Genomic DNA, 23142 nt, shown 5'->3' with positions numbered 1-23142 from the left:
GGGCGGGGACAAGATAATTGGTTGACAGTATGGTTATAGAAGCAGATTTTAAGGAGATTTTTGGGAAAGTTGCAGTGGGGAAGAAGGATCATGTGGGGTGAGGTGGCAAGAGACTCTGCAATAAGCGTGACATGGATGTAATAGAACTGTGAGCTCGAGTTAGGAAAACAGATGTTTGAACTGACATATAGAATTTGGAGATGTGGAGCAGTAGTGTAGTGAGGCCATGAAATGATTTGCAAATGGGATGAGGATTCTGACGGCTCTGTGTTAAGAGTGCCAATGTGGTAAATGAACAGGATATAATGTAGGTAACAATGTAGGTGTTGGGTTTCAGGGTGAATTGCAGCTTGTTTGAGTTTGTGCTGAGAAAACCAGTGACAAAACATTGGAAAAGTTGAGGTAGATTGCACTTTTGTTTCCCAGTGGAGCCAGGATCGGGTCAGAAAACCTGAAATCTCTGAAACTTTTCATATAAAGGCATCTCCTCTCCCATCTGGATTGCATTGCATTTTCGTGTATCGGGGAAGTCTTTGGGTTGTGACCCTGCACAAACAACTCGTTTGGGGTTGGGGTTGCCATTGTCAGTCCTGAATAGATTTGGGTTTTGCTCACCAACCCACTATTGCCGCCCCACCCACCCTTATTTTCCTGTGCCGGTTTGGGTTTTAGAAGCATTAGCTGCCTTGTTGGATAGCTTGTGGCCACTGGGAAAGCCTGTTAAGGAATCAGAAACATTTTAATAGGTAAATTAAACATTTTAATAACTTCAAATGTCGCTAACTGATACAGTATTGTAGTGCAGATATAATTCAATTGCAATGATTCACCATAAGACTCTTTCCTGAAAAGGTCAGTTGATTCATTACGTTTACATTCATCAGCGTCGTTTAAGTGTTGTGATGTATCAGAGTACCTTTCCCTTGGGGAATAATGGGGAGATGTTAGAAATTTATTGCTGATCTCAAGATCCGAGGCGACCTCATAATTAAGCCACTGATGTGCCCACACACCACCTACATTGAACATGCCTCACAAAACCTCATCCATGTGTCTCAGAGACAGAAAAAAGACAGGGATTGAGTTTGGGTGTGAGCTTGCAGTTCAGAACTGCAAACAGCCAGATTTGTGTTTTCCCTTTGTTACCTGAAAATCTGGCCAATATGATAAATTATTATTCAGCAATGTGAACGGTTTAGAAATAGTGGTGATGGTGGCAGCAGATGATGCATAATGTGCTTGGCCTCTATTTCTCTGGGTCCTCTTCTTGTCTGCTGAGCTGTTTTGTTTATGTTGCCTCTTCCAGTGCCTTTCAAAATAGTCTCAAGTTCAGAATAGTCAATGATTGTCTCCCAATTGTCAGTGTTTAGTTCCTTCACACCTCATTTGCAAAAGTGTCCTTGAAGCAGGTGTGTGGATATCCAGGAGGTCATGGCCCAATGACCAGTTCACCTTACAGATGTCTTTGGTGTGCGGCTATCATCCATCTGATCTGACAAATGTGGATAAGTCAGCACAGATATCATTGGCTCAGTTGACAGAATTAGCATGCTCCGAGGCCTCTAAATTGCTGACCATTTCTGCCAAGAGATGTCAAGGATATGTCTTGCGACAGCGGTGGAAACTGTTCAGCCTTCTCTTGTGTAGTATATGTTATCCAAAAATCACCACTGTAGAGGAAAGTACTGACGACACAGGCTGCTTATACATGCAGTTTGTTTCTTGGTTAAGTTTTTCTCATTCTGTTACTCAGCTTGGACGTAACAGCTATAGCTTTTGAATGTATATGTTGATTTCAGCATCAAGTGATGGATTGTTGGTGATTCTAGAGTCTAGATATGTGAAGCTAATAACAAGGATCAGTGTCATATTGTCAGTGCTGATGGATTGAGGTATGGCAACATCCTGGCCCATGACATTTGTATTCCTGAAACTGATGGTGAAACCTAATTCTTTACAGGCATGAGGTAGTCTGTCCATTTGCACCTAAAGTAGTTGCTTAGTATGGAAAGTTAGTATGGCATTGTCAGTGTAGAACTTCCCTTTGATGACAACTTACTGCACCTTTGTCTTGGATCTCAGGTGAGCAAGGCTAACCAACTTTCTGTCAATTCTGGTGTGCAAGCATACACCCTCTGGATAACCTGATGGCGTATGGCAGCAATGGGCGAAGAAATTGTCAAAATATATTAGGACTAGAACACTGTGCCACTGCAGATCTCAGAAGATTCTGATGTTGCTGTGTCATAGCAGACCTTAACCACTATGGTGTAGTGGAAAGAAGAGATCACACTTGAGTGGCTTTGGTGGGAAGCCAGTTTTCTCCAGGAACTTAAATAAATCGGCTCTTCTCATATGATCTAGTGTCTTGGTGAGAGCGATGAAAGCAATATATAGTGGTCTCCTTGGTCATACCATTTCTCTTGAACTGCCAGACTAAAATGACCATGAGTATTGTGGATGTTCCAGTTCTGGAACGACAGTGGAATTTGGGGTAGTTGTGATCAGCAGGATCTGTTATCTGATAAACACGACACAGATTATTACTTTTCCCATGATTCTTTGCAGGGCGATGCCACAATAGTTATTGCAATTACTATGGCCACTCTTGTTTTTGTACAGGATCACAGTCCTTGCATTACTCATGTCCTGAGGCAATGCCCTAAACCACCAGCAGATAAAGATGCTGCAAGAGTGCTGGTTTCCTGTGCTTAATGAGTTGAAGCAGTATGGCATCAGCACCTGGAGATTTTGTCCATCCTCTTAGCGATGGATAGAGAAAATATTACAGAGATTGAAATAAGCAATCATGATGATGAACTGGATTTAGATTTTGAAGTTCAACTTCGAGTTTGTGCATCATTGATTTAGCATGAAGAAAGAATAAGGGGGATAAAGTGTGAACATTGGCACAAGTGCTGAGTACAGTGGCATCTCTTTTGTGGTTAAGTTGCAGAAAGTTTTCACAGAACCCTACAGGGCAGGAGGCGGCCATTTGGCCCATTGAGTCTGCACCAACTTATGTTCTACCCAGGCCCTAACCCCATAACTCCCCGTATTTACCCTGCAAGTCCCTCTGACACTAAAGGGCAATTTAGCATGGCCAATCTATCGAATCTGCATATCTTTGGACTGTAGGAGGAAACTGGAGCACCTGGAGGATACCTGGATTTTTTGATGCTTTGGATCCTGACCTGACTCCTTTTCTATGATTTTCCTGGCTCATTTGCCCCTGAACCCATCTCCAGTGGACTAGGAAAATTCTGTCCATTTTGACTGAATACTTGGGCAAACATCAGCCAATCAAAGAATTTGCATGCCCTTATAGGGAAGATCATGTCTGACTAATCTGATTTTTTTGAGGAGATTCCTAAGCTTGGTGAATTGGAGAGTTTTTAAGGATGACCCTTTGAACTTCCAGAAGTTATTTTTTATGGTTTTGCTCAAGTAATTATTGACAAAAATGGATGCAGAATTAAAGGTAACCCTTTGATATGTGTTTTGTGGATGTCATGATATGGAGATGCCAGCGTTGGACTGGGGTAAACACAGTAAGAAGTCTCACAATACCAGGTTAAAGTCCAACAGGTTTATTTGGTAGCATAAGCCACTAGTTCTCGGAGTGTCGCCCCTACATCAGCACTCTGAAAGCTAGTGGCTTGTGCCACCAAATAAAACTGTTGGACTTTAACCTGGTGTTGTGAGACTTCTTAGTGTATTGTGGATGTTCCAGTTCTGGAACCAGAATGGGACTTGGAGTAGATGCGATTGTTTGAGAGAGAGGAATTCTTTCGTGTGATGTGACAAATGGTATTTCCCGGGGATCTGTACTGAGGAGCCAGCTTTTTTTTGCCATATGTTAATGACATGGGTGAAGGAATAGCAAGTTATTCTATCCAAGTTTGATGTTAACATATTAGGAGGTAAATGAGCTGGAAGTTGCAAAGTGACTAGATAGATTTGATGGAACAATCTACAACAGATGGAGTAGAATTGTTAAGATGTTCAGTTTGGGTCTGAGAAATACTAATCACTATATTAACATCAAGGGAAAAGAAACGGTGGAGGAATAAAAAAATAGATTTACATGTTCATGTGCACAAATCACTCAAAGCCAGTGCACGAGTGCAAAAAAGAGTCAAGAGGTTGTAATAACAAAAATGAGGAAATGCTACTTAAGATGTAAAGAGCCTCTGTCAACCCTATTTAGAGTACTACATTCCATTTTGGTCAACAGATAACAGGAAATATATATTGGTTTTGAAAAGTTTACAGTGCAGATTCACCAGAATGATAGCAGGGTTTAAAAGATGAAATTATAAGAACAGGTTGAACCTATTTGGTTTGTGTCTCTTTCAGTTTAGAAGGTTGAGGTGTAATCTAATTGATATGTTTAAAATGATTGTGATTCAAGATTCAAGTTTAGCTTAGTTGGCTGGACAGCTGGTTAGTGATGGAGAGTGACGCCAACAGCATGGGTTCAATTCCCGTACCAGCTGAGGTTATTCATGAAGACCCCACCTTCTCAACTTTGCCCCTTACCTAAACTGTGGCAATCCTCAGGTTAAATCACCAAAAATCTCATCTTCCCCTAAAAGGGGAGGGCAGCCTGTGGTCATCTGGGATTATGGCAGCTTTATATTTTTCTTCTGATGAAGGAATCCAGAATGAGGAAGGCATAAGAGCAAAGTCATTGATTCAAATTTCCACATAAGGGTTTAATGGAAATCTAGAAATTGTTCCATCCACTAGATTTTTTTGGGCAATTGAAAGGCTAAAACCTGGTAGTTTTTAATTAGGTAAGGATATCAAGTGCTATCCAACAAAGGTGGAAAAAGGGAGTTGAAGTACAGATCAGCCATGAATCGGGGAAAAGGTTCAAGACATTCAATAACCTACTCTTGCCTTCCTTATTCTGATCTTCCTAATGTGATTGAGAGATAACGTATTAAATAATTGAAGAGAACAATAAAATGGAACCTCAGAGCAAAATGGATATGCATATGTAGGTTGTTACAGAAAAAAATCATTGAAAAAGATGTTAGCCATATGGGGTTGCATAGGAAGCAAATTATGAGATGATATCACTAATGTGGACAGTGTTTGTGGATGGTGCAGTTAATTGTGAGAGAGATGCATGATGGATAAAGGAACTGATTATGATTGCAAAGGATGTTGCTGGTGTCCTTAGACCAAACTGAATGTATTCAAGCAAGGAAAGTTAGGTGCTGAGTCTAAACTCATCATACTTAGTCATAGTTTTCAAATGCTATTGCACTAACAGCGATTGGATGCACTATAATTGATTGTCTGCTTTCGTGCCAACAGTTGTAAGAATTTCTAAAAGCTGAGAGGACATCTGCAAACAGACAAAGAAAGGACGAGGGCTCTTGGCTGATCTTGGGAGGGTTGCCAATGTTAGCCAGTTGTTAGACATAAGAGAGGTCAAAAGAAGCCTTTATAAGGAAAGGGTGAGGTTGCACATAATATGGAATGAAACGTAACACATGCCCAGCTGCAAGGTACCATTTTTGAACTAACTTCATTTGCACATCCCAACAGAGAGGGCAGCAAAGAGGGCAATCAAACAAAATGCTCAGATTTTGCAATATATTGCACTCAAGCCCCACTTAAAAAAAAACTTGAATATTAAAATTAAAACAGTAAATTCCTGGGAAGCAATATGCCTAAACCAATATGATCAATACCTGAAGATTTAATAGATTGGATTGCATATTTGTTTTTACTGTAACCAAAACCAAAACTCAAATGGCTGCTATTACTACTAATTTGCACATATGCAAATTGTTTTCCTTAACACCAGTATGTGTTTAGCAAAAATATAATGAAGCCAATTTCTTCCCATCAGGGAGACTTTGTTCTCTCTTACCACTACCATTGGAAAAAAATTGGATGCCTCATTGTATTTCACTCTAATGTTTACTTTACCTAACACTAAAATACTGTTATTAGAATAACAAGCTGGATTCACACCAATTCTTGGGTAAGTGCATGTGACTTGGGGAATTTTTTTGTACACTTGAGAAGGTTGCAGCTGCATCAATGACGAAAAGAGGTGGTGGCAATGGAATTTTATCTTCAGCTTTTTTACGCTCATCTTTCATATGCTGTTTTTCTTGCTCTGTGCAGGGTATAATTTCGATCTTCCTGCTCAGTAACATCAACTTCTGTTTCCATATCTGTCTTGTGCACATTCAAGAATTTTCAGCCTCCTGAGCTAGTTTAGATCTACCAGAACTTTGATCTGGAGCGTGTATGCAATCTGGAAAGTTACCACAGTCTGGAGGTTTACTTTTTCCTCTTCCCCCATTTGAATATGTTTAACTTTCCCATAGGCATAGAACTTCAAATGGAAATGAAGGTTTTTAAATAGTTGATGGCTACCATTGCAACAATATCATCCAATTCTTGTCTCTTGAGACTGTGAACTTGGCTGTTGTGTCCTAGATCCAGTAAGAAGTCTCACAACACCAGGTTAAAGTCCAACAGGTTTATTTGTTAGCAAAAGCCAAAATCTCTCAGAAATCCAGATGTACTAGATCTCTCAGAAATCCAGTGCATCTCCACACCGAGCCCACACCATAACTGCCTTTCAATTCGCAGCTACCCCTTTCTGCCATTTCCATGAGGCTATGGCTCCTTTGCTCAAAAGTTTGGTGTTGATTTTATTGTCCTTTTAAGCATTTTTTATGAACGTTGTATGGTTGATTTCTAATTTCACAATTGACTTACTTTGACAAGAGTTTCCTTGATTTAAGAAATTAGCTGTGACGGATTCACTTGGCAACTGTTTCCTCTGTTGGAACATCATTCAGCGCCAAAAGATGAGCCCAGCATTTCATTAAATTTGGCATATTCCATAGTACTGGGTTCCTGTAGCGTGAGGTATCACAGTAAGGAAGCCTTGAATCACAATAGTGAGTGACTTATTGAAGGAGATATTAAAATATGTACAAACAGGGCTCAATGCAGATGGAGATCTAGTTCCAATGACTCTCAGTCTTGCATAGAATCTGCGTCCTAACACCCAATAAGTGCCAGTTCATGCACTTCCTCGTGATAGGTCCCATGAGGGTCCCATGACCCACATATACCTGCTCCTTAAAGGGACAAAGCTACCACAGTTCTGGTAGGCAACACTCTTTTGATGCCACACTTGACCCCGTCATGGTGAGCGAAACATTTACTTATTTTTGCTTTCAGCCAAATCTGTAACCTTTTATAATTACACCAGCCCTTTTTGTCAAGCTTGAATTCCCCCATTTTCCCCAAATATGTCTTCAGTGCCTTTTTTATTTCAATTATATATTATACTGACTCAATGTATTGGAACATGATTTGTACACTGAATAACCCTTAAAATTACACTTCCTCAGAATCAACTTTAGGAATCCAAAGCTACGTCACAATACTCTTTAGTTCAAAAAGGACAATTTCACCCCAGCCTTGTCTGTCATGTATGCACTGAGTAAAACTAACATATGATCAGCTTCAGGCAGTTATTATTAAACAAATCTTATTTGTATCTCCCCAACAGAGGGGACAGCAGAAAGGGTAATGTAATAAGATGTTCAGATTTTGTAATATGCTACTACATCCAGTAGTTTTAAAAGAAAACTAAGGTTGAAAAATGCAAGTCCGGTAGCATCTGTGGAAAATGAAATGGCTAACATTTCAAGTCAATGACCTTTCAACTGAAGTCCATTTATCTTCAATTTAAAAGGTTAATATGGAACACTGTGAAAGAGAAGCAGCTGACAATGTTTTTACACAGTTCATCAGAAATTGTAAAGAATATGTGACAAAACAAATTTTAGTTTTATTAGCTGCAGTTTTGGTTATCACAGTACACAAGATTAAAAAAGCACATTTTGTGATAGAGAATGGGCAGCCCACAAGTTGAGACATAAATGTGCTGATGGGCATATCGAATTGTTAACCCTGTTGCTGATTACTCTGTTGTGGTCCATACACTGTTGCAAACCCAGTGATAATTGATAGCTGGATTGTTACAGCAGTAATCAGGTGGGGCAGGGTAGTTTTGACGCCTTGTAGTGGATCACATCATTAAGTTCAAAGACCTGAATCCTGTGGATATTTTTACTTTGGGCGTGTGTTTGGTTAGCAGCTGTATTTTTGTGAACAAACATAATTTGGATGGTGTGTCTCAACCTTTGTTCCAGTGTTCCTTCAAAAGACTTTTAAATGGTAAATTCAACGCAAACCTTTCTCAATCAACCATCAGGCTGAAGCCATCAGAGATGGTGCATGTCAGAGGCCCTGCTGTAGCTTGTAAACACCCAAACCTATTAGGGAGCTTGGTTTTATGTCTAGCGTTTACAACTGAGGATTAGGACAGAAAATGTGCTCTCATTGTTTGATATTCCGAGAAGGACAAGTAAAGTCAGTATAGTTACTGTAAATTGCATTTATAAGCATTTACTTATCTGTTCAAAAAATCTGCTGCAAGTAGAGCCTAAGCCATGAGCTGATATTTGCTAATTCCAGGTTCAATTCCTGGCTTGGGTCACTGTGTAGAGGTTGCACATTCTCCTCATGTCTGCATGGATTTCTTCCAGTTTTCTCCCACACTCCAAAGATGTGTGGGTTAGGTGGATTGGCCATGCTCAGTTGCCTCTTAGTGTTAGGGGTCTAGCTAGGGTAAATGCATGGTGTTTGGGAGGTAGGGCCTTGGTGCAGACTCGCTGGGCTGAATGGTATTCTTCTGCACTGTAGGAATCTATGATTGAAATCCGAAAGGTCAGAAAAGGGTTCATCACATCTGATTAGCTAAAATAGATGGGGATGCATTCCCCGAGACCTACTGGATTTACTTAGACGTTGGGAAACTAAAAGTACATGCTAGGGAATAGATAATGAAGGGTCAGAGGCACAGATAATGAAGTGTCAGAGGCATAGATAATAATGGGTCAGGAATATAGGAGCAGTCAGTAATGCTGAAGGACAGTTATAATGTAAACACTCAAACATGTCATTATGCTTATTGCCTAGGCATATTTTCAAGTGCAGGTCAAAGACCTCTACTCAAGATTGCTGACGAAAATGACTAAAGTTTAGTATTTTTTGTGAAACTTTATATAGCTCCAAGGATAGTTTGAACTGTTGAAGAATGGCCAGCCAGTGATGTGTTGCAGCCGGAGTAGATTGGTCCTTCAAGTGATACCTCATTTCTTGCATTAAGTGTTCACCTTTCACAAATCCCAGTGATTACTAAGGTGGATTCCTTTTAATTTGCACTGGAACTTCAGTTTATCACAGATAAGTTTTTTTTAAACTAGAATCAAAATAAAAGCATAGCAGAAAATGCTCAAAATACTTAGCAGATCAGGCAACATCTGTGGAAAGAGAAACTTAAGGTGGAAGGCGGGAGAAATTGAATGACAGATATTATGTCTTATAGGGCCAAAGGGAATGGTGATGGGCAGGAACTGGAGGATGCATAAAAAAGGGAAACAAAATGGAGGTCAGAGATTAAGGGCTGAAATTGCCTGGCCATCTGTTTCTGTTGATACAGATATCAGATGGCCTAATTACGAATGATTGGCTGAGCTCCAAGACTCACTAATGTAACAGGAGTCTGCTTACACAGTTTGAGAGAAGTGTTAGTTTTAATTGATTGACATCTTAAAAGTTGTAATATGTTCTTTGAACTTTTTTTCAGTATATGTTTGTTTAGACAAGAATAGATGGTGTGAAGTAGGATAAAGCTGCTTATTTATATGATGAATAGCTGGGCCTGATTGACAGTTTTATAAGGTTGTAAGAACAGCTGATCTTTGAATAGCGTTTTTTCCCCCATGAGTGTTTAAAGATCTTCCCCAAAGGCTCATTGGTTCTGTACTTAATGCCTATTAAATGATTGGACATGTAGGATGCAGGAGGGCATGGATGGGGAATGGGTCATGGAAGACATTTAGGGGGGCAGAGAGAAGGATGGTGAGGGTGTTTGAGGGCTAGTGGGCCAAATAGCCTTTGCTATAATTGGCTCAAAGTTTGTGAGAACCAAGGTGGCCTTTTCAACCAACCCATCTTCACACTCGCATGTGTCTGTGACCATTTTCAAACTACCTTTGATTCCATCCTACTTCTGCTTCATGGAATGGAAATATGGCAGAGTGGACTCTTTAAAGAAGACGGGTACACCCAGCCCAGAAATGTTGAAACTCTGTCTTCCAGTCTGCTTCGTGAAAATCTGGCCAGTTCATCCTGCTTCCCTCTGCACAGATGCTACTCAATCTGCTGAATATTTCCAGCATTTTCCATTTTCAATTAAGGTTTTCAGGGTCCAGAGTATTCATCCTTTTGATTAAAATTAAACCATGGATACTTTAATGCCTGACCTCAAATGAATTAAACTAAGTAGCAGTTTGTCCAATTTTCTCTCTTTTTTTCACAGAACTTGTACAGTTTTCTGGCTCAGCCAAATGCTCTTACTCATCTTGATTTGTCGAACACGGACTGTGCATTAGATATGGTACGTACATGTTTCACATGATTGATTTTTTTAAAAATTTGAATTTAAGAACTTCTGTAACTGAGAGAAATTCTCACCCAGCGGTTTATGGGTGTCTCAAACTAACTGTCTGAAAGGATGGTGAAGGAAGAAACCTCACTACATTTAAGAAGTAGAGGGATATGAACTTGAAGTGCCAATAATCTACAGGGTTAAGTACCAAAATATGAAAACTGGGATTAGGCTGGGTTGGCTTCTGTGGGACAGAATGGGCAGAATGGCTTCCTATATTGTAATTCCTGAAATTCAATTCCTGTTTACTATAATGCACAAAAAGAGAACCATTTACAGTATGACGTGAAGGGTCATACAGGGTCTGCTGAATTAGAGAGTAAGAAATGTGCAAAATCAAAGTGATCGAAGGTATAATCAGCAGTGCTATCAAGCAGCTCTTGATCAGCAATAACCTGGTCACTGGTGCCCAGTTTGGGTTCTGCCAGGACCACTCAGCTCCTAATCTCACTACAGTCTTGGTTCAAACATGGACAAGTTAGCTAAACTCCAGAGTGACTGCCGTTGACATCAAGGCACCACTTGACAAAGTGTGGTATAAAGGGGCCCTAGCAAAACTGAAGTCAATGGGAATCAGAAGGAAAGCTCTTCACTGGTTCGTATCATAGTGAGCACAGAGGAAGATGGTTGTCGTTTTTTGAAGTCAACCATTTCAGTCCCAGAACATTGCTTCAGATATTCCTCAGGGTATTGTCTTAGAGCCAGCCATCTTCATTGCTTCATCAATGACATTCCTTCCATCGTAAGGTATGAAGTAAGGATATTTGTTGACGATTGTACTTGTGTTCAGTACAGTTTGTAAATCCTCAGATCCTGAAGTAGCCCATGTCCAATACACCAAACCCTGGATATAATATTCAGGCTTCAGCTGATAAGTAGCAAGTAATATTCGCACCATGGAAATGACCTTCTCCAACAAGAGATTCCAACCACCCACCTTGGCATCCGATGACATTACCATCACTGAATCCCCAGCATAAACATTGACCTGGAACTGAACATAATTGCTGTGGCTACATGAGCAAATCAGAGGCTGGGAATTCTGTGGCAAATGACTCAGCTCCAATACTCCAAAACCTGTCTGCCATCTCCAAGGTACAAGTCGGGAGTGTGGTAGAATATTCTCCACTTGTCTGGATGTATGCCACTTTCTATTCCACCAGATTACCATCCTTGGCAATGAAGGCAAATGTCTACCTGGTTCTTCATTATAGTAACTGAGCCAGAAGAGCCCCTGCAGAAATACAAATATCATTCTCCCATCTGAGAGTAGGAAACAAGCTAAATGACATGCAAAGCGTAATTTTCTAGCTTTTCTTTTGTTAATCTACCTAATTTTCTTTCTTTCCTTTGTCTCTTTCTTTCTCTTTGTATTGATCTTTATGTCAATGTTTCCATTTCTCTGTAGCTGTCTATTTATGTATTTTTGTCTCTGTCTCCTTCTGCCCTTTCCATTCAATTTTCCCTTCACGTATGTGCCTCTTCTCTTCTGCTGCACTTATAATTTTTCTTCCCATTTCCCTTACTACATTTCACTTTCTTGTTCTCTGTGCTTGCTTGTTCTGTATTAAGACATTATCTCTCATTTGTCTCTGCAACCATGGGTGATTAAGGAGGGACAGCAATGGTGGGATTCAGGTGGCAAGGCTATAAAAGTGGAATAATGCTTAAGTGAGTAACTAGGCAAGATTGTGCCATTAGGGACTTTAAATGACTGGGAACAGGGGTCCATTCTGTTGGAATTCAGATTTCAGGATCTGTGATGCAACAACAAAGGTCCAGTCTTTGGACGACCACGAAAGTAGCTAGATGATGTACTAGACACTTCACTGGTGATTAGGTGCTGGACTGGTTTTGTTGTGGTCTCCATGGCCTTTATACTCATCAGTTTAGAACAGAGTTGAGGAGGAACTTCTTCACTCAAAGGGTGATGAATCTCTGGAATTCTCTGCCCGTTGAAGTGGTGGAAGCTACCTCGCTAAATATTTTTAAGACGCGGGTTGATGGGTTTTTGATAAGAGAGGGGATTAAGGGTTATGGGGAGAGGGCGGGAATGTGGAACTGAGCCACGACAGATCAGCCATGATCTTATTGAATGGCGGGGCAGGCTCGAAGGGCTGGATGGCCTACTCCTGCTCCTATTTCTTATGTTCTTATATTTCTTCTTGCCCCAACCTTGGCTGTCATTGATTAGCTTTCACTCCTTTTAACATTAGCCCTGTTTCTACTATGCGGTCACCTCAGGGTAAGCAGCCAGTGTGTATGCAATTTCATTAACCTTGGAAAGCCTACCACCAGCTATTAGCTGAATATACTGTTATGCAATTTGAGGGCAGTGCCAAAGCCTTTAATGAACAAGAATAGCTATGGCATTTCATGCAGTATTTTTACTATCTATGGTCCAGAAGAACAATTGCCTTTTTATTGTATGTAGCATAAACTCACAGGACATAATTGTGAAATTGTGTCCTGCACAGGGTGACATTGGACCAGTTCCTCACTTCCTGCCAATGTGCACCTGTCTTGGCTTTTGACTTATTACAATATTCCAATAATATTAAAGATTGGTTTAGAGTGAGTTAAATCCAGTGGGGTATGATACTATCAGGGAGTACAGTGAGGGTGCATGGCCAGTGTTTGTTCATCCACTGTACTTAGTAGAAGGAAAATCATACATTGTATACCAGCATGATGTGGCCACTGTTCCCTGTTATTGTGGGCTCCCAGCCAAAAGCCCAGAGGGTGGAATTTATTCAACTGCCTGGAACTGTGTGCTATAGTGCAGCTTGTAAAGCAGATATATTAGGAAGGAGTGGTTGTTATTTTACTACTTGTTCAGCAGCATGATTAGTTTTGTAGCAGATTTGAAAATCATTTAGGTTGGTATTTAATTCAAGCAGTCAAGATGCCAGCATCCAGCCATTCAATGCAGATATATAGAACATTTGGCAAGGTTTTTGCAATGTCAAAACTGCTGTATAATTACTCTGAAAACAGAAAATACCGGACATACTCACCAGGGTTAAGAGATTTAATATTTCAGATTGATAATCTTCCCTGAGACTGGATGTGTAGTTTTAGCATTTGGTGTTTTTATTTCAAATTTGTGGCATTTTGCTTTCATATTTAATTGCAATTCATGCATGTCACTGAAATAGCTGTCTCCATTCTTCCCAACTTGCTTCTCTTCCATGTGGTGCTAAAATTGTAGTTGTGGTACTTGGTGCTCTGTTCTTCTCAGTTTGAAGACTTGCTGGTATCCACACCACAATGAGCAAATGAGAAACTGCTAATGGATTATTTATAAAAATGCGTATCCAAGTTTTCTTTGCCCAATTCTGACTTCTTGGGTTAAATAACTTGGATAACTGCAATTTTAATATTTTCATCTCCTGCTACCTTAGATCTTGTGCATCTAGCAAATAGATTTTGTAAAAGCAAACTTCGCCCAATGTTGGAAATCTAAAATAAAAATTGAAAATGCTGGTTCAGGTCCTTTTATCCATACATTTGCAAACCATCCACATCCAAAAACAGAATGGGCAGGATTTTACGACCTTGCTTGGGCGAGACCAGAAATTTCTGTCTGAGGTCAACGGAGATTTCCGCTGCCCGACCCTAACCCACGGGGATTCCATAGTGGGCGAGGTGGTAGAGTTCTAGCCAGTGTTTTTTGTTTGAACTATTTTGCAGGTAATTCACATGTTAATAAAGCAATGTAATATATTACAGGTGTAATAAGTGTTAAGCAGCAAGAAGTATGGTGTGTGAGAGTTGATGAATGGAGAAGCAACCATGTATTTGTAGACTATAACTAGCCTAAAACATAGGCTATTGTAATGTAAATAGGTAGATCAGAAAACTGGAACTATCTGAACACCAAAAAATACAATCTGGCCCCAAGGCTTTCAAATAAAGGATACTTGACCTGTAATACACAAATCAGGTAGGTTCTGTTACTAAAGAAACTGAATTAATGTTTCAGCTCTGAAACGTCATCAGTCATTAATTCTGTTTCTCTCTCCACAAGTACTACTGAATATTTCTATAATCTTCTGTTTTTGTAACAGATTTTATGTAGTTTTCTTTCTAATATAAAAATTTCTTCGCGACTTCCCCTTTCTTCTATGACAGTCAAAGGTAGTCGTCACCTGGACGGTACTTCTTACAAAGTCAGATTTGCCACTTCATTAATATAGTATAATTGTGGTTGATTTTTTTCCATTCTGGTTCAGGCTTTAGTGCAGCACAGCATTGTTCTAATTTGTCATCAGCTCTTTAAGGTTGACACATGTCATTTGGGTATCGAAATTCAACCATTATAATTGCCTTCTGAACATTTTTCTCTTCTGTAGACCTCTCCAGTGCACTTTTGTTTTAATGTTAGGTGCCAAAGTACTGAGTTTAATGGGTCCCCATGGACAGCTGTTCCAAGCCATTTAAGGCTGCAAGAAGCTTCAATTAGTCTCAGATGAACTTTCCACTCCCATCTGGGGAGGAAGTCCTGCCCAGCAGCACCACTGGGAGCAGTGGCCGCTGCTGGGACTGCATCCAATCCTGACACTGAGGCATCGGATGTGAGGTAAATACCGATGAAGGGGTGCTCTGAGGGACTGAGTGGAGATCCTCAGATGATTTGTCTGCCACTAGCCCATGCAGTTAAAGCTGCCAGGCTTCACACATGGCATGAGTCTCCCCTTGCTGTGGGGAAAATATCGGCTGCTGTGGGATGAGGCTCCCAAGTGGCCATTTATGAGGAGCTGAGACAAAATTCTTTGGAACATTTTCAGACTTTGCCACAGACTCACATTTCTATGAAATCCAGCTGCATTCAAAACTGTGATGGAGGAGATGGTCATTGCTGTCCTCATACTGGACAAACTGTTGGTGACCTGTTGCTGAAACCACTCCTGGGTACGACATATAAATTCATGAACATAATCTCCAGAGAATCTGCACTTTCATCATGTCCATCATCCTTGAAGAACAAGTGGGATTCTGCCTTGCCATAGTTGCTATGATCACATTTTGTCTCTGGCCACACACATCAAGGTCAGTTTCCAAAAAAAAAATTCAAGACTGACACACATGATGCTGAACAACTGGCACCCTAATGTCTATTTTGGACAACAATGTCAGTTCAGACCTGTTCTGCCACAACCAAGTGCTATAAGGCCCATTACTGACAGCAACAGGGACGTGATGGCCTAGTGGTATGATTGCTAGACTATAATCCAGAAACTCAGTGAAAGTTCTGGAGACCCAGGAACAAATCCCACCACAGTGGATGGTGGAATTTGAATTCAATTTAAAAAATGGAATTAAGGGTCTACTGATGATCTTGAAGCCATTGTCGAATGTTGGAAAACCCATTTGGTTCACTAATGTCCTTTAGGGAAGGGTATCTGCTGTCTTTAACCTGATCTGGCTTACATGTGACCCCAGAGCCATAGCAATGTGGTAGACTTTCAGCAGCCCTCAGAAACGGCTTAGCAAATCACTCAGTTCAAGAGCAGTTGCAACACCACATCCCATGGACGAATTAAAAAAAACTCTTCAAGATCTACACAAATGACATGCCGCCAAGGAAGTTGCACAAATGTTTCTGTGCAGTTGAGTTTACCCTGGCAACGCCACCCTCCAGCAACATTGAACCCACCTTGAACAAGGGCCTAGAAGGGTTACAGCACAGAAGGAGACAATTAAGCGCATGCCAATTCCCGCCAAGAGCAATTTAACCAGTTGCTTTCCTCACTCTTCTTTCCTAGCCCTACAAATCAGCTGATTTATGCCTTTAGAGAGCTAGGATTGAAACTGGCTCCATCATCCTTTCATGCAGTACTTTGCAGATTACAACCACTAGCTGTGTAAAAAGAAAAAAAGATTTTCCTCACATCACCTTTCATTCTTCTGCTGATCACTTTAAGTCTAAACCTTCTAGTTTTCAATCTGTCTGTCACTGGGAAGTGTTTTTTTCTCTCTCTCTCTCTCTCTCTCTACTTTCTGTGGATTCTTATTTCTGTAAATTTTGTCCCAAATTTCTCCAACCCAGTCCTTTCCAATCTATTCACATAACTGAAATCCATCCCATCCTTCCTAAAGTGTGGTGTTCAGAACTGAATGTAATACTTCTGTTGAGGCCAAACCAATGATAATAAAGTTTGTCATAACTTAGAATCATAGAATCCTTACACTGCAGAAGGAGGCCATTAGGCCCATTGAGTCAGCACTCATCAACAATATCACTAAGGTCCTATCCCCATAACCTCATGAATTTATGTTGCTAATCCACCTGACTCGAAGGGGCAATTTAGTATGGCCAATCAACCTAACTTGCACACCTTTGAAGTGCAGGAGGAAACCCATGCAGACATGGGGAGAACATGCAAACTCCAAAATTTTGCTTGCCATTTTACTCTATACCATCATTTAAAAAGTCCAAGCTCCCTTTTAACTACTTTCTGAACTTACTTCACCATCTTTATTGATTTGTGCATACATCCACAAATTAATCTCTCAAAACACTCATTTCAAAATTGTACTCTTTATTTTATATAACCTTTTGTTCTTCCTATCAAAATGTAGCATTTCATACTTCCCTGCATTAAATCTTATCGGCCACATGTCCATCCACTTGCCAGGCTATCTACCGTATGGAATCTTGAGGTCTAAAACTATCTCCCTCACTGTTCAGTCTACCTCTAAACACCCATAGAGGAACATTTCTGGAAATAGAAACTCGAGTCTAAGTCCCCACAAAACAGTAGTCACTATTCCTTCTTGATAACTAGAATGCCAAGCACTTCCCGAAAGTGACTTCCCGAGGCAATGCTGCGCTATATGACCCCACTCTGACCTATCTCTGGGTGAAGTGGAAGCACATTAACCTTCCATGGTTAGATGCAGTATCTGATCAGACAAGGGTCAACCTCATCCAGTGGCTGGCATGCACTTGTTTGAAATATCACATCAAAGCTTCAAACATCAGTGATGGTCCTTGTGCACTCCCTAGCTGAGCACAGTGCACCACTATGGACCAGAAGTTGCCGCATTTGACTTGTTGATGCCCAGCTGAGTACTACAGGATTGTATGTCACTAGAATCTTCAAGTTGATCCCAACACCATGGCTATCCATGCTATCACCCACCAGACTCCATTCATTGGTTGTGATGTTGAAAAGTTTGACATCTAAAGAAAAAAGTGTCTTTGTATCCAGCTGGACCTCATTAAAGCTCCTCAATACTGCTTGAAATCAAACCAGCCCTTTTCCATCCCTAAGCTTAAATACAGCAGATGCATGGGAAAACCACCACCATGTCCAAGTTCCACTCCAAGTTATACACCATCCAGACTTGGAACTATATTGCCACCACTTCATTGTTGCTGGATCAAAACTTTGGAACTCCCCTTCTAACAACAAAGTGCAGGTGTCCGTACAGCAGGCACACTGCAACTGTCCAAGAAAGCAGCTCAATGCCAACTTCTCAATGGTAATTCGGGATGAGCAACAATGCTGACCTTGCTGTTAAGCCCCATGGAAGAATTTAAAAAAAATCTTTGACAGTGTGGCTTTGACCAATGGTGAAGTTTGGAAAGCCAAATTGGCACTCACAATAAGTTACAAACACCTTGAGAAAGACCTGAACTCTGGCTGTGATCTTCCACTAAGCTTGTGAGTGACCCAAAACCACCTCTGCACAAACAACTGTAGATGCAGATACTGGATCTATAAATGAAGGTGTAAAAACTCTCCACTGTGTGACTGTGGTCACTGAGGACTGACCATGGAAAATACACTGACTCCAATCACTGATTCACAAACACACAGGAGCTATCACAGTAATAGACTCTGTACTCCTGATGCAGTTATCTGGCAAACTCTCTGAATGTAAAAATATAGTTGTTCTACATCTACATCAGCGATAAGAATAAGAGAAGTATATTTCTACATTCATTGCCAAAATGCTAACATCAGATGAGCACATCCTTGTTTCTCAAGCCACAGGACCTTTGGATAAGAAACTTTATTTGTGTTGAATTTTGGACTAATTTTCATAAAATCACAGCAGATCAGGGGTCCACATCTTAGGATGGGAATTTACTCAGAGCTGTGTTGAGGTTATTAATTTTGCTTTGGGCTTTGGCCTGCAACAGGCAAGGAAGATTTTCATTCAAAATTTCATTTAAAATCTGTGTCTCCCTGTGCATTTCAGAATGGGCATCACTTTGAGATTATACTATTCATATATGGTTGGGATAAGATTGAGAGAGGGTAGAGCCTGTAGGATCACAAAATTATCAGATTGACACAAGATTAAGCAAGATCCACTTCGTGTAACTGTAGAGACTTGATTGGGACAGACAGGTAAATTATCTTTATTGAATTGCTATCTTGAGAGGTCACAAAAATGTAAATGTAGCCCTTTCCTCTTTCTGCAACCATTACATTGATTGATTTTTACTGCGTACAGCTGAGTACAAAACACTGCATCTTGTACCCATGTTAAAGAATGATACTTTCATTCTATTCACCCTGACTAATAACACTTCTCTAAAATGCTCATAATATTAATGGTGAGTGAGTGAAATTTGCATTCATCTGTCTCTTGAAAGACATGCCAGCAGTCTAATTTATAGTTTGTGTATCTGGAGAGAGTATTTTTAAGCTGTGTAAGATCAGGTGCTTGCAGATCTGACTGTGGTGATAGTGGTGACACAGTTTGTTAAGACTATCATGCATTTTTTTTAATGGTTGTTACATTGGCACATTTTTTCTTGTGGTCTGCTGATGTCAATAACTAAATGAATAGAAAGGCAATACTGACACATGTGGCTTCCACATCTTCAGATGACCTAAAATGCTTCACAGCTAATGAATTACTTTTGAACTTCAGTCCTTGTTATGTATATGAATGTAGCTTATACTGTTGCATATATAGGAATTGTGAATTATTTAATCTGTCACCAAACTGTCATTATATTTTGCAGGTGTGTGCAGCACTTCTACGAGGCTGTTGTCAACAGCTGGCATCTCTTCATCTGTGTAAGAGCATCTTCTCACACAGGTAATCACTCTGTCCTCAGTTATTTTCCTCTTTGACAGATCTTTGAAGATAATTTGTGCCGAACTTAACCTTATCTGTCTCTTTTTTTTTGGGAGTGGAGACAAAGGGCAGTTCTCTGGAATTTACTTGCTTGTAAAGGTAAAGTCGCTATAGTCCCAGATGATTATAGGCTGGTGGTGATTTAACCTGAGGATCACCACACATCAGATGAGGGGCAAGGTTGAGAAGGTGGAGCCTTCATGAACTAACCTCAGCCAGTACAGGAATTGATCCCGCAGTAGTAGCATTGCTCTGCATCACTAATCAGTCATCCAACCATCGGAGCCAAATTTTCATGCATATAGTTTCATTCTGGTTGGCTAGAATTTGCTTTTCCTTTAAAATTCTGAGCATGAAGCATATTCAGAGGACTTGGCGGGAAGTGACCTGAGGCAAGATTGAGAAGGTGGAAGAGTTGAACCTGGAAGCTGATTATAGCAGTTGGACAGATGAGGTCAGTAGCTCAGTTCAGGTGCAACAGCTTTTTCTGCTAACTGCTTTTTATATTGCTTTGTTTTGCTGTGCTATGGAGCCAACTCCAAGAAATAGGCCTCAGGCAGCAAGCATAAATTAAACTTTTCAGATTTGCTAAGGCTGTCCGAATGAAAGAGCTGGTTTAACAAAAATGTGGTTTTTCCAGTGATTAATCTCAACAAATGTACTTAAAGTTCCATCACACTGGGAGACCACAGCAGTAAGCTGGAACCTAACCAGTACAAAAGGAGCTTATAGCTGTCCACAAGAAAATGCATCATAACAATGCCCTTTGGTTCAGAGGGTCATTCATAGAGCAGATCATTTCTGCTTCCACCACTGTGGTCATTTCCCCTAGCTGTGAAAAATAAATCTTTCTTGCTTTCCTCTTGCATCTGTTGAATCTTGTTTATTTTAGTGATTTTAGCTATAATTGTGGTATGCAGATAGGAACAAAGTCAGTTGAAAGAAGTGTTTTAATTGTTAAATCCTGTCTTTACTCATGAAAATATGTCAAAGGTCTCTGTGTATTTGAGTGAAATTCGTTCATTTAGTTCTGAAGCAAATGGCGTATCAGGAGGAGTGTAATTGTGTTGATTAGTTTTGAATTAATTATCATACTTATTATGCAGATCTCTAAGGAAGTCCATACAGTCATAAAATGCTTTTGTATTCAAACTAAACATTAACTTTTCCTTGACCAATGCTTTAGACAGTTCTGCAATGGTTCAGTTAACAGCAGTAAGGCCCTTGCCAGTAAGCCAAGGCTTTCTTTTGGGATTTAATAGTAAACTGATTCTAAAAGACAGGTGCAATAGCCTTAGCTTGGAACAGCGCCTTCTGTTCTCTCCAGTCGCCGATTACTTGAGCCCTTTCACTGATATGAAGCTAGTAAGTGATAAACAAAGCTTCCATAAATGTGTGTCCTTGACTCCACATTAAATTCTAGATTAATGTTCCACTGAAGTTAGATTTTTGCATTTTGGAGAAAGGATAAGCACACTCTGAAATAGTTCACCGTTGAATTTGGTTCAGTCAATTCATAGAATAATGCAGCATAAAATTAGACCATTCGCCCCATCATGTTTATGCTAGCCCTTTGAAAGAGCTATCCAATTTAGTGCCACTCCAGAGTTCTGGAGGTGTTCTTCCTTCAAGAATTTATCTAATTCCCTTTGACAGTGGTTGTTGAATCTGCTACCACTTTCATTCCAGGCAGAACATTCTAGGTCACAAATAACTACAATCCATGTCACCATTGAGATGCTAAGATCATAAAGAGTGGGCCATTCAGTCCATTGAATCTGCTCTGCCATTCAACAAGGTAATAGTTAATCCGATTGTGGACATTATTCCACTTTCTTCCTTGTCTCGTAGCCGTTGACTTCATTGTAAAAAAAAAACTGTATAGTTCAATGGTCCAGCCTTCACTGCTCTCTGAGGGAGAGAATTCCAAAGACTAACTACCCTTAGAGAATAAATTCCTTCTCATTTCGGCCTTAAATGGCAGCCCCCTCATTTTTAAACTGTGCCCCAGCTCTAGATTCTCCATAAGAGATGCTTCAATAAGATCACGCCTCATTTTTCTAAACCCTGATGAGTAAAGCCTAATCTGCTCAACCTTTCCTCATAAGACAACCTTTCCCTCATTCCTGCAATCAGCTGAATCTTCCTTGAACTGCTTCCAATACAAACATTTTCACCCTTAATAAGGAAACCAAAAACTTGTACAGTACTCTAGGTGTGGTCTCACTAATAGCCTGAACAAGTTGGGAGCTAGACTGGTCTGCTTTTATACAACATCCACTTGCAATAAAGGCCAACACCTTCCTAATTACGTGCTGTACCAGTTTGCTAACCTTTGTAATTTATGTACAGGGATGCCCAGATCTCTCTCTACTGCTACATTCTATAATCTCTATTTAAATAATATTCTGAAGTAATTGTCTGCTTTCCTATTCTTGTCAAATTGAACAAGCTCACGTTTTCCTACATTATACTGTATCTGTCATTTTCTTTGCCTAGTCACTTCATTTACATTGTTTTATACACTCTGGGCAGAACTTTATGAAATATCATAGAATCCCTACAGTGCAGAAGGAGGCTATTTGGCCCATCAAGTCTGTGCCAATCACAATCCCACCCAGGCTGTATTCCTGTAATCCCACTTATTTACCCTGCTTATCCCCTGACACTAGGGTCAATTTAGCATGGCCAATCAACCTGACCTGGACATCTTTGGACTGTGGAAGGAAACCGGAGCACCTGGAGGAAACCCACACAGACGTGGGAAGAATGTGTAAACTCCACACAGACAGTGACCCAAAGCCAGAATTGAACCCAGGTCCCTGGCCCTGTGAGGCAGCAGTGCTATCCACTGTGCCATCATGCCACCCCTCAATGGCCTTTCTGCTGCCCTCCCACCTACCCTGATCTATTTCCAATTTTATGTGGGAAGGACAAAGGCTGGGCAGACCTCCTACCCTCATCCCAGTTGAACCCCTAAGGTGCTGATCGTTGGCCACTTAAATGCTGCTTTCTGTTCTTAAATGTCTTTGAGGACTATCGGCATGCCATCACTAGAAGGGAAGGGTGTTATGTGCTCCAGCTTCAGTTTCACTTTGGCCAATGAGCAGTACACATACACAGCACATCTCTGGAACCTTCAAGCTTTCTATCCATGTACATACGTTCTTACAGGACAAGTTTAAATAAATGAACCCACAATGTGTTCACACAATCCTTTGAGTGATTGGTGCTTTTATATCATTATAAAAACATGACACTGTCCAGCCTCAATGTTGAGGGACAGGAAAGAAGCCCATCAAGTCAGCCAGTTCAGGCCTTGGGCAGAATTTGGGTGAACCACCTTCAAGGGATCCTTGCTGACATTGGGCTTCCCTCACTGCCTCCCCTGGGCCTTGACTCCCCTTTCAAGAGATGATAAGAACATAAGAAATAGGAGCAGGAGTAGGCCATCCAGCCCTTCGAACCTG

The 23142-nt window shown here is 40.5% G+C and overlaps 1 protein-coding gene across 2 annotated transcripts in view; it reads left to right on the top strand.

The window, feature by feature from the left end:
* Positions 1-23142, top strand: part of carmil1 (capping protein regulator and myosin 1 linker 1) — a 395677-nt gene that overhangs the window by 188601 nt on the left and 183934 nt on the right. For both annotated transcript variants that reach the window (XM_080204317.1, XM_080204310.1), the window contains exons 14-15: positions 10439-10516; positions 19557-19633. In XM_080204317.1, coding sequence (XP_080060443.1) covers positions 10439-10516; positions 19557-19633 — 155 coding nt within the window. The remainder of the gene's footprint in view (positions 1-10438; positions 10517-19556; positions 19634-23142) is intronic.

Source organism: Carcharhinus amblyrhynchos, chromosome 2, assembly GCF_965287045.1.
Source record: "Carcharhinus amblyrhynchos chromosome 2, sCarAmb.v2.hapA, whole genome shotgun sequence".
NCBI lineage: Eukaryota > Metazoa > Chordata > Chondrichthyes > Carcharhiniformes > Carcharhinidae > Carcharhinus > Carcharhinus amblyrhynchos.
This window is presented reverse-complemented; position numbering and strand designations above follow the sequence as displayed.